General features: G+C 52.3%; 1 protein-coding gene across 2 annotated transcripts; it reads left to right on the top strand.

Annotated features, from left to right (window-relative positions):
- Positions 1-1,173: 1,173 nt before the first annotated feature.
- On the top strand, positions 1,174-13,498 carry STEAP3 (STEAP3 metalloreductase). Of its 2 annotated transcripts, none has more exons than XM_072122172.1 (5): positions 1,174-1,228; positions 7,537-8,021; positions 11,522-12,049; positions 12,156-12,320; positions 12,837-13,498. In XM_072122172.1, exons 2-5 carry the CDS (start codon positions 7,539-7,541, stop codon positions 13,119-13,121), a joined length of 1,461 nt encoding a protein of 486 aa, XP_071978273.1. In that variant the 5' UTR covers positions 1,174-1,228; positions 7,537-7,538; the 3' UTR covers positions 13,122-13,498. The 2 variants fall into 2 exon arrangements, with proteins under 2 accessions (XP_071978273.1, XP_071978272.1); XM_072122171.1 differs by lacking the exon at positions 1,174-1,228 and adding an exon at positions 5,157-5,263.
- The last annotated feature ends 2,389 nt before the right edge of the window (positions 13,499-15,887 follow it).

Genomic DNA, 15,887 nt, shown 5'->3' with positions numbered 1-15,887 from the left:
CTGTCACCTCCTGTGTCCCCTCCTCATAGACTGTAAGCTCCCGTGACCAATGTACAAGCACTGTTACCTTCTGTGTCCCCTCCTCCTCATAGATTGTAAGCTCCAGTGACCATTGTACAAGCACTGTCACCTCCTGTGTCCTCAGACTGTAAGCTCTTGTGACCATTGTACAAGCACTGTCACCTCCTGTGCCCCTCCTCCTCCTCATAGATTGTAAGCTCTTGTGAACATTGTACAAACACTGCACCTCCTGTGTCCCCTCCTCCCCAAAGATTGTAAGCTCTTGCGACTATTGTACAAGCACTGTCACCTCCTGTGTCCCTTCCTTCTCATAGATTGTAAGCTCCCGTGACCAAAGTACAAGCACTGTCACCTCCTGTGTCCCCTCCTCATAGACTGTAAGCTCCTGTGACCATTGTACAAGCACTGTCTCCTCCTGTGCCCCCTCCTCATAGACTGTAAGCTCCTGTGACCATTGTACAAGCACTGTCACCTCCTGTGTCCCCTCCTCCTCATAGATTGTAAGCTCCTGTGAGCATTGTACAAGCACTGTCACTTCCTGTGTCCCCTCCTCCTCATAGATTGTAAGCTCCTGTGACCATTGTACAAGCACTGTCACCTCCTGTGTCCCCTCCTCCTCATAGATTGTAAGCTCCTGTGACAATTGTACAAGCACTGTCACCTCCTGTGTCCCCTCCTCATAGATTGTAAGCTCCTGTGACAATTGTACAAGCACTGTCACCTCCTGTGTCCCCTCCTCCTCATAGATTGTAAGCTCCTGTGACCATTGTACAAGCACTGTCACCTCCTGTGTCCCCTCCTCCTCATAGATTGTAAGCTCCTGTGACAATTGTACAAGCACTGTCACCTCCTGTGTCCCCTCCTCATAGATTGTAAGCTCCTGTGACAATTGTACAAGCACTGTCATCTCCAGTGTCTCCTTCTCCTCATAGATTGTAAGCTCCTGTGACCATTGTACAAGCACTGTCACCTCCTGTGTCCCCTCCTCATAGATTGTAAGCTCCTGTGACAATTGTACAAGCACTGTCACCCCATATGACTCCACCTTCTCATAGATTGTAAGCTCTTGTGACCAATGTCCAAGCACCGTTACCTCCTATATCCTCCTCATAGATTGTAATTACCCGTATAGAAGGAGGCGGGGTATAAAAACTTGTAGCCCCGCCCCTCCACGGTTCAACTTTCGCTTCCGGGTCAAAGGCTGCAGGTGAGTGGAGACTCCCGGACAATGAGGCACAGAGTAACGGACAAGCCCCGCCCCCTCCGGGATCACATGACTCACTGTTACTCCAACTGTATAACCACATGACGTTTCCTCCCTGTATATAGAATGTCCCCCTGCACCCCCTGTATATAGAATGTCCCCCCTTGTATATAGAATGTCCCCCCCGCACGCACTGTATATAGAATGTCCCCCCTGCACCCCCTGTATATAGAATGTCCCCCCTGCACCCCCTGTATATAGAATGTCCCCCCTTGTATATAGAATGTCCCCCCCGCACGCACTGTATATAGAATGTCCCCCCTGCACCCCCTGTATATAGAATGTCCCCACTGCACTCTCTGGATATAGAATGTCCCCCTTGTATATAGAATGTCCCCCCTGCACCCCCTGTATATAGAATGTCCCCCCTGCACCCCCTGTATATAGAATGTTCCTCCCTGCACCCCCTGCATATAGAATGTCCCCCCCTGCACCCCCTGTATATAGAATGTCCCCCTTCACCCCCTGTATATAGAATGTTCCCCCCTGCACCCCCTGTATATAGAATGTCCCTCCTGCACCCCCTGTATATAGAATGTCCCCCCTTCACCCCCTGTATATAGAATGTTCCCCCCTGCACCCCCTGCATATAGAATGTCCCCCCCTGCACCCCCTGTATATAGAATGTCCCCCCCGCGCCCCCTGTATATAGAATGTCCCCCCTGCACCACCTGTATATAGAATGTCCCCCCTGCACCCCCTGTATATAGAATGTCCCCCCTGCACCCCCTGTATATAGAATGTCCCCCCTTGTATATAGAATGTCCCCCCCAGCACCCCCTGTATATAGAATGTCCCCCCTCGCACCCCTGTATATAGAATGTCCCCCCTGCACCCCCTGTATATAGAATGTCCCCCCTGCACCCCCTGCATATAGAATGTCCCCCCCTGCACCCCCTGTATATAGAATGTCCCCCCTTGTATATAGAATGTCCCCCCTGCACTCTCTGGATATAGAATGTCCCCCCTCCACCCCCTGTATATAGAATGTCCCCCCGCACCCCCCTGTATATAGAATGTCTTCTTTTCCACCCCCGGTATATAGAATGTCCCCCCCCCCCCCGCAACCCCCTGTGTATAGAATGTCCCCCCCTCCACCCCCTGTATATAGAATGTCCCCCCCCTGCACCCCCTGTATATAGAATGTCCCCACTGCACCCCCTGTATATAGAATGTCCCCACTGCACCCCCTGTATATAGAATGTCCCCCCGCACCCCCCTGTATATAGAATGTCCCCCCCTCCACCCCCTGTATATAGAATGTGTCCCCCCCCCCGCAACCCCCTGTATATAGAATGCCCCCCCCTCCACCCCCTGTGTATAGAATGTCCCCCCCTCCACCCCCTGTATATAGAATGTCCCCCCCTGCACCCCCTGTATATAGAATGTCCCCCCTCCACCCCCTGTATATAGAATGTCCCCCCCCCCCGCAACCCCCTGTGTATAGAATGTCCCCCCTTGTATATACAATTTCCGCCCGCACCCCCTTATATAGAATGTTCCCCTCGCACCCCCCTGTATATAGAATGTCCCCCCTGCACCCCCTGTATATAGAATGTCCCCCCTTCACCCCCCTGTATATAGAATGTCTCCCCTGCACCCCCTGTATATAGAATGTCCCCCCTGCACCCCCTGTATATAGAATGTCCCCCCTTCACCCCCTGTATATAGAATGTCTTCCCTGCACCCCCTGTATATAGAATGTCCCCCCTGCACCCCCTGTATATAGAATGTCCCCCCTGCACCCCCTGTATATAGAATGTCCCCCCTGCACCCCCTGCATATAGAATGTCCCCCCTGCACCCCCTGTATATAGAATGTCCCCCCCTCCACCCCCTGTATATAGAATGTCCCCCCTGCACCCCTGTATATAGAATGTCCCCCCTCCACCCCCTGTATATAGAATGTCCCCCCCCCCGCAACCCCCTGTGTATAGAATGTCCCCCCTTGTATATACAATTTCCGCCCTCACCCCCTTATATAGAATGTTCCCCTCGCACCCCCCTGTATATAGAATGTCCCCCCTGCACCCCCTGTATATAGAATGTCCCCCCTTCACCCCCCTGTATATAGAATTTCTCCCCTGCACCCCCTGTATATAGAATGTCCCCCCTGCACCCCCTGTATATAGAATGTCCCCCCTTCACCCCCTGTATATATGTCTCCCCTGCACCCCCTGTATATAGAATGTCCCCCCTGCACCCCCTGTATATAGAATGTCCCCCCTTCACCCCCCTGTATATAGAATGTCTCCCCTGCACCCCCTGTATATAGAATGTCCCCCCTGCACCCCCTGTATATAGAATGTCCCCCCTTCACCCCCTGTATATAGAATGTCCCCCTGCACCCCCTGTATATAGAATGTCCCCCCTGCACCCCCTGTATATAGAATGTCCCCCCTTCACCCCCCTGTATATAGAATGTCCCCCCTTCACCCCCCCTGTATATAGAATGTCCCCCCTGTATATAGAATGTCCCCCCTGCACCCCCTGTATATAGAATGTCCCCCCCTCCACCCCCTGTATATAGAATGTCCCCCCTGCACCCCCTGTATATAGAATGTCCCCCCTGCACCCCCTGTATATAGAATGTCCCCCCCTGCACCCCCTGTATATAGAATTTCCCCCCTGCACCCCCTGTATATAGAATGTCCCCCCTGCACCCCCTGTATATAGAATGTCCCCCCTTCACCCCCTGTATATAGAATGTCCCCCCCTGCACCCCCTGTATATAGAATGTCCCCCCTGCACCCCCTGTATATAGAATGTCCCCCCTGCACCCCCTGTATATAGAATGTCCCCCCTGCACCCCCTGCATATAGAATGTCCCCCCCTGCACCCCCTGTATATAGAATGTCCCCCCCTGCACCCCCTGTATATAGAATGTCCCCCCTGCACCCCCTGTATATAGAATGTCCCCCCCTGCACCCCCTGTATATAGAATGTCCCCCCTTCACCCCCTGTATATAGAATGTCCCCCCTGCACCCCCTGTATATAGAATGTCCCCCCTGCACCCCCTGTATATAGAATGTCCCCCCTTCACCCCCCTGTATATAGAATGTCCCCCCTGCACCCCCTGTATATAGAATGTCCCCCCCTCCACCCCCTGTATATATAATGTCCCCCCTGCACCCCCTGTATATAGAATGTCCCCCCTGCACCCCCTGTATATAGAATGTCCCCCCCTCCACCCCCTGTATATAGAATGTGCACCCCTGTATATAGAATGTCCCCCCTGCACCCCCTGTATATAGAATGTCCCCCCTGCACCCCCTGTATATAGAATGTCCCCCCTGCACCCCCTGTATATAGAATGTCCCCCCCTGCACCCCTGTATATAGAATGTCCCCCCTGCACCCCCTGTATATAGAATGTCCCCCCCTCCACCCCCTGTATATAGAATGTCCCCCCTTCACCCCCTGTATATAGAATGTCCCCCCCTGCACCCCCTGTATATAGAATGTCCCCCCGCACCCCCTGTATATAGAATGTCCCCCCTGCACCCCCTGCATATAGAATGTCCCCCCCTGCACCCCCTGTATATAGAATGTCCCCCCTGCACCCCCTGTATATAGAATGTCCCCCCCTCCACCCCCTGTATATAGAATGTCCCCCCCTGCACCCCCTGTATATAGAATGTCCCCCCTGCACCCCCTGTATATAGAATGTCCCCCCCTGCACCCCCTGTATATAGAATGTCCCCCCTTCACCCCCCTGTATATAGAATGTGATATCTATGTCTCCTATAGGGGTCTCTTCCTGTATATAAGGTCTTCCCTCTGCAGCGCAGACACTTATACGGTGGCTGGAGATTAGGGGGGTTCACGTCCGGGCACCTTCTTCATTTTGCTGATATTGCGGCTTTTGTGTCCTAATCTAATGCCGCTCCTCCCCACACCCCACAGCAGGGGCATGATAAAGGGAGACTCTCCCAAACACCCTCAGGATCCACCACAGATCATAGACGGACCACATACCGTATGTATACTACTACTCCTATCCTGTATATATAGGCACAGCACAGTACTACTACTCCTATCCTCTATATATGGGCACAGCATTACTACTACTCCCATCCTGTATATATGGGCACAGCACAGTACTACTACTCCTATCCTGTATATATGGGCACAGCACAGTACTACTACTCCTATCCTGTATATATAGGCACAGCACAGTACTACTACTCCTATCCTCTATATATGGGCACAGCACAGTACTACTACTCCTATCCTGTATATATGGGCACAGCACAGTACTACTACTCCTATCCTGTATATATGGGCACATCACAGTACTACTACTCCTATCCTGTATATATGGGCACAGCACAGTACTACTACTCCTATCCTGTATATATGGGCACAGCACAGTACTACTACTCCTATCCTGTATATATGGGCGCATCACAGTACTACTACTCCTATCCTGTATATATGGGCACATCACAGTACTACTACCCCTATCCTGTATATATGGGCACATCACAGTACTACTACTCCTATCCTGTATATATGGGCACAGCACAGTACTACTACTCCTATCCTGTATATATGGGCACAGTACAGTACTACTACTCCTATCCTGTATATATGGGCACAGTACAGTACTACTACTTCTATCCTGTATATATGGGCACAGTACAGTACTACTACTCCTATCCTGTATATATGGGCACAGCACAGTACTACTACTCCTATCCTGTATATATGGGCACAGTACTACTACTCCTATCCACTATATATGGGCACAGCACAGTACTACTACTCCTATCTTCTATATATGGGCACAGCACAGTACTACTACTCCCATCCTGTATATTTATATCTCTGGGCTCAGTACTATTCCTCCTATCCTGTATCCCTGGGCTCAGTACTACTACTCCTCCTATCCTGTATCCCTGGGCTCAGTACTACTCCTCCTATCCTGTATCGCTGGGCTCAGTACTACTCCTCCTATCCTGTATCCCTGGGCTCAGTACTACTCCTCCTATTTTGTATCCCTGGGCTCAGTACTACTACTACTCCTCTCCTGTATCGCTGGGCTCAGTACTATTCCTCCTATCCTGTATCCCTGGGCTCAGTACTACTCCTCCTATCCTGTATCTCTGGGCTCAGTACTACTCCTCCTATCCTGTATCTCTGGGCTCAGTACTACTCCCCCTATCCTGTATCCCTGGGCTCAGTACTACTCCTCCTACCCTGTATCCCTGGGCTCAGTACTACTCCTCCTATCCTGTATCCCTGGGCTCAGTACTACTCCTCCTATCCTGTATCCCTGGGCTCAGTACTACTACTCCTCCTATTCTGTATCCCTGGGCTCAGTACTACTCCTCCTATCCTGTATCCCTGGGCTCAGTACTACTCCTCCTATTCTGTATCCCTGGGCTCAGTACTACTCCTCCTATCCTGTATCCCTGGGCTCAGTACTACTCCTATTTTGTATCCCTGGGCTCAGTACTACTCCTCCTATCCTGTATCCCTGGGCTCAGTACTACTCCTCCTATCCTGTATCTCTGGGCTCAGTACTACTCCTCCTATCCTGTATCCCTGGGCTCAGTACTACTCCTCCTATCCTGTATCCCTGGGCTCAGTACTACTACTACTCCTATCCTGTATCCCTGGGCTCAGTACTACTACTCCTCCTATCCTGTATCTCTGGGCTCAGTACTACTCCTCCTATCCTGTATCTCTGGGCTCAGTACTACTCCTCCTATCCTGTATCCCTGGGCTCAGTACTACTCCTCCTATCCTGTATCCCTGGGCTCAGTACTACTCCTCCTATCCTGTATCCCTGGGCTCAGTACTACTACTCCTCCTATCCTGTATCTCTGGGCTCAGTACTACTCCTCCTATCCTGTATCCCTGGGCTCAGTACTACTCCTCCTATCCTGTATCCCTGGGCTCAGTACTACTACTCCTCCTATCCTGTATCTCTGGGCTCAGTACTACTCCTCCTATTCTGTATCCCTGGGCTCAGTACTACTCCTCCTATCCTGTATCCCTGGGCTCAGTACTACTCCTCCTATCCTGTATCCCTGGGCTCAGTACTACTCCTCCTATTTTGTATCCCTGGGCTCAGTACTACTCCTCCTATCCTGTATCCCTGGGCTCAGTACTACTCCTCCTATCCTGTATCCCTGGGCTCAGTACTACTCCTCCTATTTTGTATCCCTGGGCTCAGTACTACTCCTCTTATTGTTTATCCCTTGGGCTCAGTACTACTCCCCTCATCATGCTCTCCTCTGGCAGGTATGGTGAGGTCAGACATGGCGATGCCGCTATTGGGCGATGATTTTGGCTCCTCCCCTGAGTCTTGCGTCCTGTCGTGTGGTGACACCATCGGCATTTTGGGTACTGGAGACTTTTCCCGTTCTCTGGCTGTGCGTCTCCTGTTTTCCGGATATAAAGTGGTGGTGGGAAGTCGCCACCCCCAGCGGAGCGCTGCGCTCTTCCCCTTGGACGCGGAGGTCATGTGTCAGGAGGAGGCGCTGCGACGCGCTCACATCATCTTCGTTGCGATCTTCAAGGACCATTATCCCACGCTGAGCACGCTGCAGGACGCCATGAGCGGGAAAACGCTGATCGACGTCAGTAACAACCCGGAGATCAACGTCACCCGCCCATCCAACGCCGAGCACCTGGCCGCCCTCTACCCACAATGCACCGTGGTCAAAGCCTTCAACGTAGTGTCTGCCTGGAGCTTGCAGAATGGACCCAAGGATGGGAACAACCAGGTGAGGACAGGACCCCTAAAATCTCTATAGGAAAGACCCCAGAACACATTATGGGAGAGCTGCTGTCACCGCTGCTCTCTAGTGATGGATATTCTGTATTCTCAGTGATGTGACCGCTGATCTCTAGTGATGGATAGGCTGTATTCTCAGTGATGGCACCGCTGCTCTCTAGTGATGGATAGGCTGTATTCTCAGTGATGTCACCGCTGCTCTCTAGTGATGGATAGGCTGTATTCTCAGTGATGGCACCGCTGCTCTCTAGTGATGGATAGGCTGTATTCTCAGTGATGGCACCGCTGCTCTCTAGTGATGGATAGGCTGTATTCTCAGTGATGTGACCGCTGCTCTCTAGTGATGGATAGGCTGTATTCTCAGTGATGGCACCGCTGCTCTCTAGTGATGGATAGGCTGTATTCTCAGTGATGGCACCGCTGCTCTCTAGTGATGGATAGGCTGTATTCTCAGTGATGGCACCGCTGCTCTCTAGTGATGGATAGGCTGTACTCTCAGTGATGGCACCGCTACTCTCTAGTGATGGATAGGCTGTATTCTCAGTGATGGCACCGCTGCTCTCTAGTGATGGATAGGCTGTATTCTCAGTGATGTCACCGCTGCTCTCTAGTGATGGATAGGCTGTATTCTCAGTGATGGCACCGCTGCTCTCTAGTGATGGATAGGCTGTATTCTCAGTGATGGCACCGCTGCTCTCTAGTGATGGATAGGCTGTATTCTCAGTGATGGCACCGCTGCTCTCTAGTGATGGATAGGCTGTACTCTCAGTGATGGCACCGCTACTCTCTAGTGATGGATAGGCTGTATTCTCAGTGATGGCACCGCTGCTCTCTAGTGATGGATAGGCTGTATTCGCAGTGATGGCACCACTGCTCTCTAGTGATGGATAGGCTGTATTCTCAGTGATGTCACCGCTGCTCTCTAGTGATGGATAGGCTGTATTCTCAGTGATGGCACCGCTGCTCTCTAGTGATGGATAGGCTGTATTCTCAGTGATGGCACCGCTGCTCTCTAGTGATGGATAGGCTGTATTCTCAGTGATGGCACCGCTGCTCTCTAGTGATGGATAGGCTGTACTCTCAGTGATGGCACCGCTGCTCTTTAGTGATGGATAGGTTGTATTCTCAGTGATGTCACCGCTGCTCTCTAGTGATGGATAGGCTGTACTCTCAGTGATGTCACCACTGCTCTCTAGTGATGGATAGGCTGTAATCTCAGTGATGGCACCGCTGCTCTCTAGTGATGAATAGGCTGTATTCTCAGTGATGGCACCGCTGCTCTTTAGTGATGGATAGGCTGTATTCTCAGTGATGGCACCGCTGCTCTTTAGTGATGGATAGGCTGTATTCTCAGTGATATCACCGCTGCTCTCTAGTGATGGATAGGCTGTATTCTCAGTGATGTCACCGCTGCTCTCTAGTGATTGATAGGCTGTATTCTAAGTGATGGAGTCACTGCTCTCTAGTGATGGATAGGCGGTATTCTCAGTGATGGCACCGCTGCTCTCTAGTGATGGATAGACTGTATTCTCAGTGATGGCACCGCTGCTCTCTAGTGATGGATAGGCTGTATTCTCAGTGATGTGACCGCTGCTCTCTAGTGATGGATAGGCTGTATTCTCAGTGATGGCACCGATGCTCTCTAGTGATGGATAGGCTGTATTCTCAGTGATGACACCGCTGCTCTCTAGTGATGGATAGGCTGTATACTCAGTGTTGTGACTGCTTCTCTCTAGTGATGGATAGGCTGTATTCTCAGTGATGGCACCACTGATCTCTAGTGATGGATAGGCTGTATTCTCAGTGATGGCAGCGCTGCTCTCTAGTGATGGATAGGCTGTATTCTAAGTGATGGGGCCGCTGCTCTATAGTGATGGATTGGCTGTATTCTCAGTGATGGCACCGCTGCTCTCTAGTGATGGATAGGCTGTATTCTCAGTGATGGCACCACTGATCTCTAGTGATGGATAGGCTGTATTCTCAGTGATGTCACCGCTGCTCTCTAGTGATGGATAGGCTGTATTCTCAGTGATGACACCGCTGCTCTCTAGTGATGGATAGGCTGTATTCTCAGTGATGGCACTGCTGCTCTCTAGTGATGGATAGGCTGTATTCTCAGTGATGGCACCGCTGCTCTCTAGTGATGGATAGGTTGTATTCTTAGTGATGGCACCGCTGCTCTCTAGCGATGGATAGGCTGTATTCTCAGTGATGGCACCGCTGCTCTCTAGTGATGGATAGGCTGTATTCTCAGTGATGGCACCGCTGCTCTCTAGTGATGGATAGGCTGTATCCTCAGTGATATCACTGCTGCTCTCTAGTGATGGATAGGCTGTATTCTCAGTGATAACACCGCTGCTCTCTAGTGATGGATAGGCTGTATTCTCAGTGATAACACCGCTGCTCTCTAGTGATGGATAGGCTGTATTCTCAGTGATGGCACCGCTGCTCTCTAGTGATGGATAGGCTGTATTCTCAGTGATGGCACCGCTGCTCCCTAGTGATGGATAGGCTGTATTCTCAGTGATGGCACCGCTGATCTCTAGTGATGGATAGGTTGTATTCTCAGTGATGGCACCGATGCTCTCTAGTGATGGATAGGCTGTATTCTCAGTGATGGCACCGATGCTCTCTAGTGATGGATAGGCTGTATTCTCAGTGATGGCACCGCTGATCTCTAGTGATGGATAGGCTGTATTCTCAGTGATGGCACCGCTGCTCTCTAGTGATGGATAGGCTGTATTCTCAGTGATGTCACCGCTGCTCTCTAGTGATGGATAGGCTGTATTCTCAGTGATGGCACCGCTGCTCTCTAGTGATGGATAGGCTGTATTCTCAGTGATGTCACCGCTGCTCTCTAGTGATGGATAGGCTGTATTCTCAGTGATGGCACCGCTGATCTCTAGTGATGGATAGGATGTATTCTCAGTGATGGCACCGCTGCTCTCTAGTGATGGATAGGCTGTATTCTCAGTGATGGCACCGCTGCTCTCTAGTGATGGATAGGCTGTATCCTCAGTGATGGCACCGCTGCTCTCTAGTGATGGATAGGCTGTATTCTCAGTGATGTGACCGCTGCTCTCTAGTGATGGATAGGTTGTATTCTCAGTGATGGCACCGATGCTCTCTAGTGATGGATAGGCTGTATTCTCAGTGATGGCACCGATGCTCTCTAGTGATGGATAGGCTGTATTCTCAGTGATGGCACCGATGCTCTCTAGTGATGGATAGGCTGTATTCTCAGTGATGGTACCGATGCTCTCTAGTGATGGATAGGCTGTATTCTCAGTGATGGCACCGCTGCTCACTAGTGATGGATAAGCTGTATTCTAAGTGATGGCACCGCTGCTCTCTAGTGATGGATAGGCTGTATTCTCAGTGATGGCACCGCTGCTCACTAGTGATGGATAAGCTGTATTCTAAGTGATGGCACCGCTGCTCTCTAGTGGTGGTTTGTGGGGTGTTACTATTCCTGCTTTCTTCCTCCAGGTCTTTATCTGCTCGGATAGTGCTGATGCTCGGAGCCGCGTTGCCTCCCTGGCTCGCAGTATGGGCTTCCTCCCAGTGGACATGGGGGCGCTGTGTGCATCTCGTGAAGTTGAGAACCTGCCCCTGCGGCTGCTGCCCCTGTGGAGGATGCCTTGTGCTCTGGCGCTCGGCCTCTTCCTCTTCTTCTATTTGTATAACTTTGTGGTGTCGGTGCTGCACCCCTACCTGCTGCAGAGCCGGAACGTATTCTACAAGCTGCCGCTGGAGCTGATGAACGTCACGCTGCCCTGTGTGGCCTATGTCATGCTGGCGCTGGTCTACGCCCCCGGGGTCCTCGCGGCGTGCTACCAGCTGCACAATGGCACCAAGTACAAGCGCTTCCCGGGCTGGCTGGACCAATGGATGATCCACAGGAAGCAGATGGGGCTGCTCAGCTTCCTGCTGGCGGTGCTGCATGCCCTCTACAGCCTCAGCCTCCCCATGAGACGATCCGCACGCTACACCATCATCAACGACGCCGTCAAACAGGTGAATAGACATCCGCAGGGGAGGAGTCAGGGCGTCCCAGCTTGTGCAGGGGAGGGGTCTGCAGAGCAGCCACAATTCTGAGCTCACTCATATCTGTGTATCTAAGGTGAGGAACAACATCAGCTCTGCGTGGGTGGAGGAAGAAGTGTGGAGAATGGAAATCTACATCTCACTGGGGATCATAGCACTCGGGGTCCTATCACTACTCGCCATCTCCTCATTGCCCTCTGTAAGCAACTCTCTGAACTGGAAGGAATTCACTTTTATCCAGGTAAGTCTCCTCCAGAATAGTAAGTGCAGCTCTCTCAGGGTTATTACAGGCATGTATGTACACAGTGACTGCACCAGCAGCAGAATAGTGAGTGCAGCTCTGAAGTATAATACAGGATGTAACTCAGGATCAGTACAGGATAAGTAATGTCGTGTATGTACACAGTGACTGCACCAGCAGCAGAATAGTGATTGCAGCTCTGGGGTATAATACAGGATCAGTACAGGATAAGTAATGTCATGTATGTACACAGTGACTGCACCAGCAGCAGAATAGTGAGTGCAGCTCTGGGGTATAATACAGGATGTAACTCAGGATCAGTACAGGATAAGTAATGTCATGTATGCACACAGTGACTGCACCAGCAGCAGAATTGTGAGTGCAGCTCTGGAGTATAATACAGGATGTAACTCAGGATCAGTACAGGATAAGTAATGTCATGTATGTGCACAGTGACTGCACCAGCAGCAGAATAGTGAGTGTAGCTCTGGAGTATAATACATTCCTACTTTGCAGTCTCGCTTGGGGTTTGTGGCGCTGATCTTGGCCTCTCTTCACACTCTCACATTCGGCTGGAGACGAGCTTTCGATGGAAGTCGTTACAAGTTTTACCTTCCCCCGACCTTCACTGTGGCGCTGGTACTGCCCCTGGTGGTTCTCCTGGCCCGGTTGCTCTTCTTCCTGCCTTGTATTGACGCTCAACTGATGAAGATCCGGCGTGGGTGGGAGCGTGATTCGTGTGTCACCTTCCCTGTGACAGCAAAGGGTGAGAGCCTCAGGGAAGGCTCCAGTATTGTGTAGGAGGGACAATGAGTGTGCACTCGCCTCATGGGGTCGGACCCCCCCTTCCCCATACTGAACACTCAGTGATGTCATGACGTCTCCGGGAGGTCAAGTACAGACTCTGCAACGTCTCCTCCTGATGTTACTCATCACAGCTCTGTAACAAACACTCAGCTGTGAGAAGGATTGGCTCTGTACCAGTGTTCAGCCTCTGGCTGCATCAACAGCAAGCAGAGATACAATAATGTATGAGGTCTAACACAGACCTGTGGCCTCTACTGGACTGGGGCCCCCCATATGCCATGTGGTTACTGGGGTTCTGAGTCTGTGACATGTCGCCTATGCCCCACATTCTACTATAATAAAGCACAATCAATGGCGGAGCGCCACCTACTGCCCACACTAAGGGTAAGCAGCCACTTACTACCTGAGCATGAGGGAGGGAGGGAGGGAGGGAGGGAGGGAGGGAGGGAGGGAGGGAGGACTACACTAATGTCAGAAGGGAGGGAGGAGGACTACACTAATGACAGCGCAGGGAGGGAGGAGGACTACACTAATGACAGCGCAGGGAGGGAGGAGGACTACACTAATGACAGCGGAGGGAGGGAGGAGGACTACACTAATGACAGCGGAGGGAGGAGGAGGACTACACTAATGACAGCGGAGGGAGGAGGAGGACTACACTAATGACAGCGGAGGGAGGAGGAGGACTACACTAATGACAGCGGAGGGAGGGAGGAGGACTACACTAATGACAGCGGAGGGAGGAGGACTACACTAATGACAGCGGAGGGAGGGAGGAGGACTACACTAATGACAGCGGAGGGAGGGAGGAGGAGGACTACACTAATGACAGCGGAGGGAGGGAGGAGGACTACACTAATGACAGCGGAGGGAGGGAGGAGGAGGACTACACTAATGACAGCGGAGGAAGGAGGAGGACTACACTAATGACAGCGGAGGGAGGAGGAGGACTACACTAATGACAGCGGAGGGAGGAGGAGGACTACACTAATGACAGCGGAGGGAGGAGGAGGACTACACTAATGACAGCGGAGGGAGGAGGAGGACTACACTAATGACAGCGGAGGGAGGGAGGAGGACTACACTAATGACAGCGGAGGGAGGAGGACTACACTAATGACAGCGGAGGGAGGAGGAGGACTACACTAATGACAGCGGAGGGAGGGAGGAGGACTACACTAATGACAGCGGAGGGAGGAGGAGGACTACACTAATGACAGCGGAGGGAGGAGGAGGACTACACTAATGACAGCGGAGGGAGGAGGAGGACTACACTAATGACAGCGGAGGGAGGAGGACTACACTAATGACAGCGGAGGGAGGAGGAGGACTACACTAATGACAGCGGAGGGAGGAGGAGGACTACACTAATGACAGCGGAGGGAGGGAGGAGGAGGACTACACTAATGACAGCGCAGGGAGGGAGGAGGAGGACTACACTAATGACAGCGGAGGGAGGGAGGACTACACTAATGACAGCGGAGGGAGGAGGAGGACTACACTAATGACAGCGGAGGGAGGGAGGAGGACTACACTAATGACAGCGGAGGGAGGAGGACTACACTAATGACAGCGGAGGGAGGGAGGAGGACTACACTAATGACAGCGGAGGGAGGGAGGAGGAGGACTACACTAATGACAGCGGAGGGAGGGAGGAGGAGGACTACACTAATGACAGCGGAGGGAGGGAGGAGGAGGACTACACTAATGACAGCGGAGGGAGGGAGGAGGAGGACTACACTAATGACAGCGCAGGGAGGGAGGAGGACTACACTAATGACAGCGGAGGGAGGAGGAGGACTACACTAATGACAGCGGAGGGAGGAGGAGGACTACACTAATGACAGCGGAGGGAGGAGGAGGACTACACTAATGACAGCGCAGGGAGGAGGAGGACTACACCAATGACAGCGCAGGGAGGGAGGAGGAGGACTACACTAATGACAGCGCAGGGAGGGAGGAGGAGGACTACACTAATGACAGCGCAGGGAGGGAGGAGGAGGACTACACTAATGACAGCGCAGGGAGGGAGGAGGAGGACTACACTAATGACAGCGCAGGGAGGAGGAGGACTACACTAATGACAGCGCAGGGAGGGAGGAGGACTACACTAATGACAGCGCAGGGAGGGAGGAGGAGGACTACACTAATGACAGCGGAGGGAGGAGGACTACACTAATGACAGCGCAGGGAGGGAGGAGGACTACACTAATGACAGCGCAGGGAGGGAGGAGGACTACACTAATGACAGCGCAGGGAGGGAGGAGGACTACACTAATGACAGCGCAGGGAGGGAGGAGGAGGACTACACTAATGACAGCGCAGGGAGGGAGGAGGACTACACTAATGACAGCGCAGGGAGGGAGGAGGACTACACTAATGACAGCGCAGGGAGGGAGGAGGACTACACTAATGACAGCGGAGGGAGGAGGAGGACTACACTAATGACAGCGGAGGGAGGAGGAGGACTACACTAATGACAGCGGAGGGAGGGAGGACTACACTAATGACAGCGGAGGGAGGAGGAGGACTACACTAATGACAGCGGAGGGAGGGAGGAGGAGGACTACACTAATGACAGCGGAGGGAGGAGGAGGACTACACTAATGACAGCGGAGGGAGGAGGAGGACTACACTAATGACAGCGGAGGGAGGAGGAGGACTACACTAATGACAGCGGAGGGAGGAGGAGGACTGCACTAATGACAGCGGAGGGAGGAGGACTACACTAATGACAGCGGAGGGAGGGAGGAGGACTAC

Source organism: Engystomops pustulosus, chromosome 8, assembly GCF_040894005.1.
Source record: "Engystomops pustulosus chromosome 8, aEngPut4.maternal, whole genome shotgun sequence".
Taxonomy (NCBI): domain Eukaryota; kingdom Metazoa; phylum Chordata; class Amphibia; order Anura; family Leptodactylidae; genus Engystomops; species Engystomops pustulosus.
The sequence above is the reverse complement of the archived record's forward strand: the minus strand, read 5'-3'. Positions and strand labels throughout refer to the sequence as shown.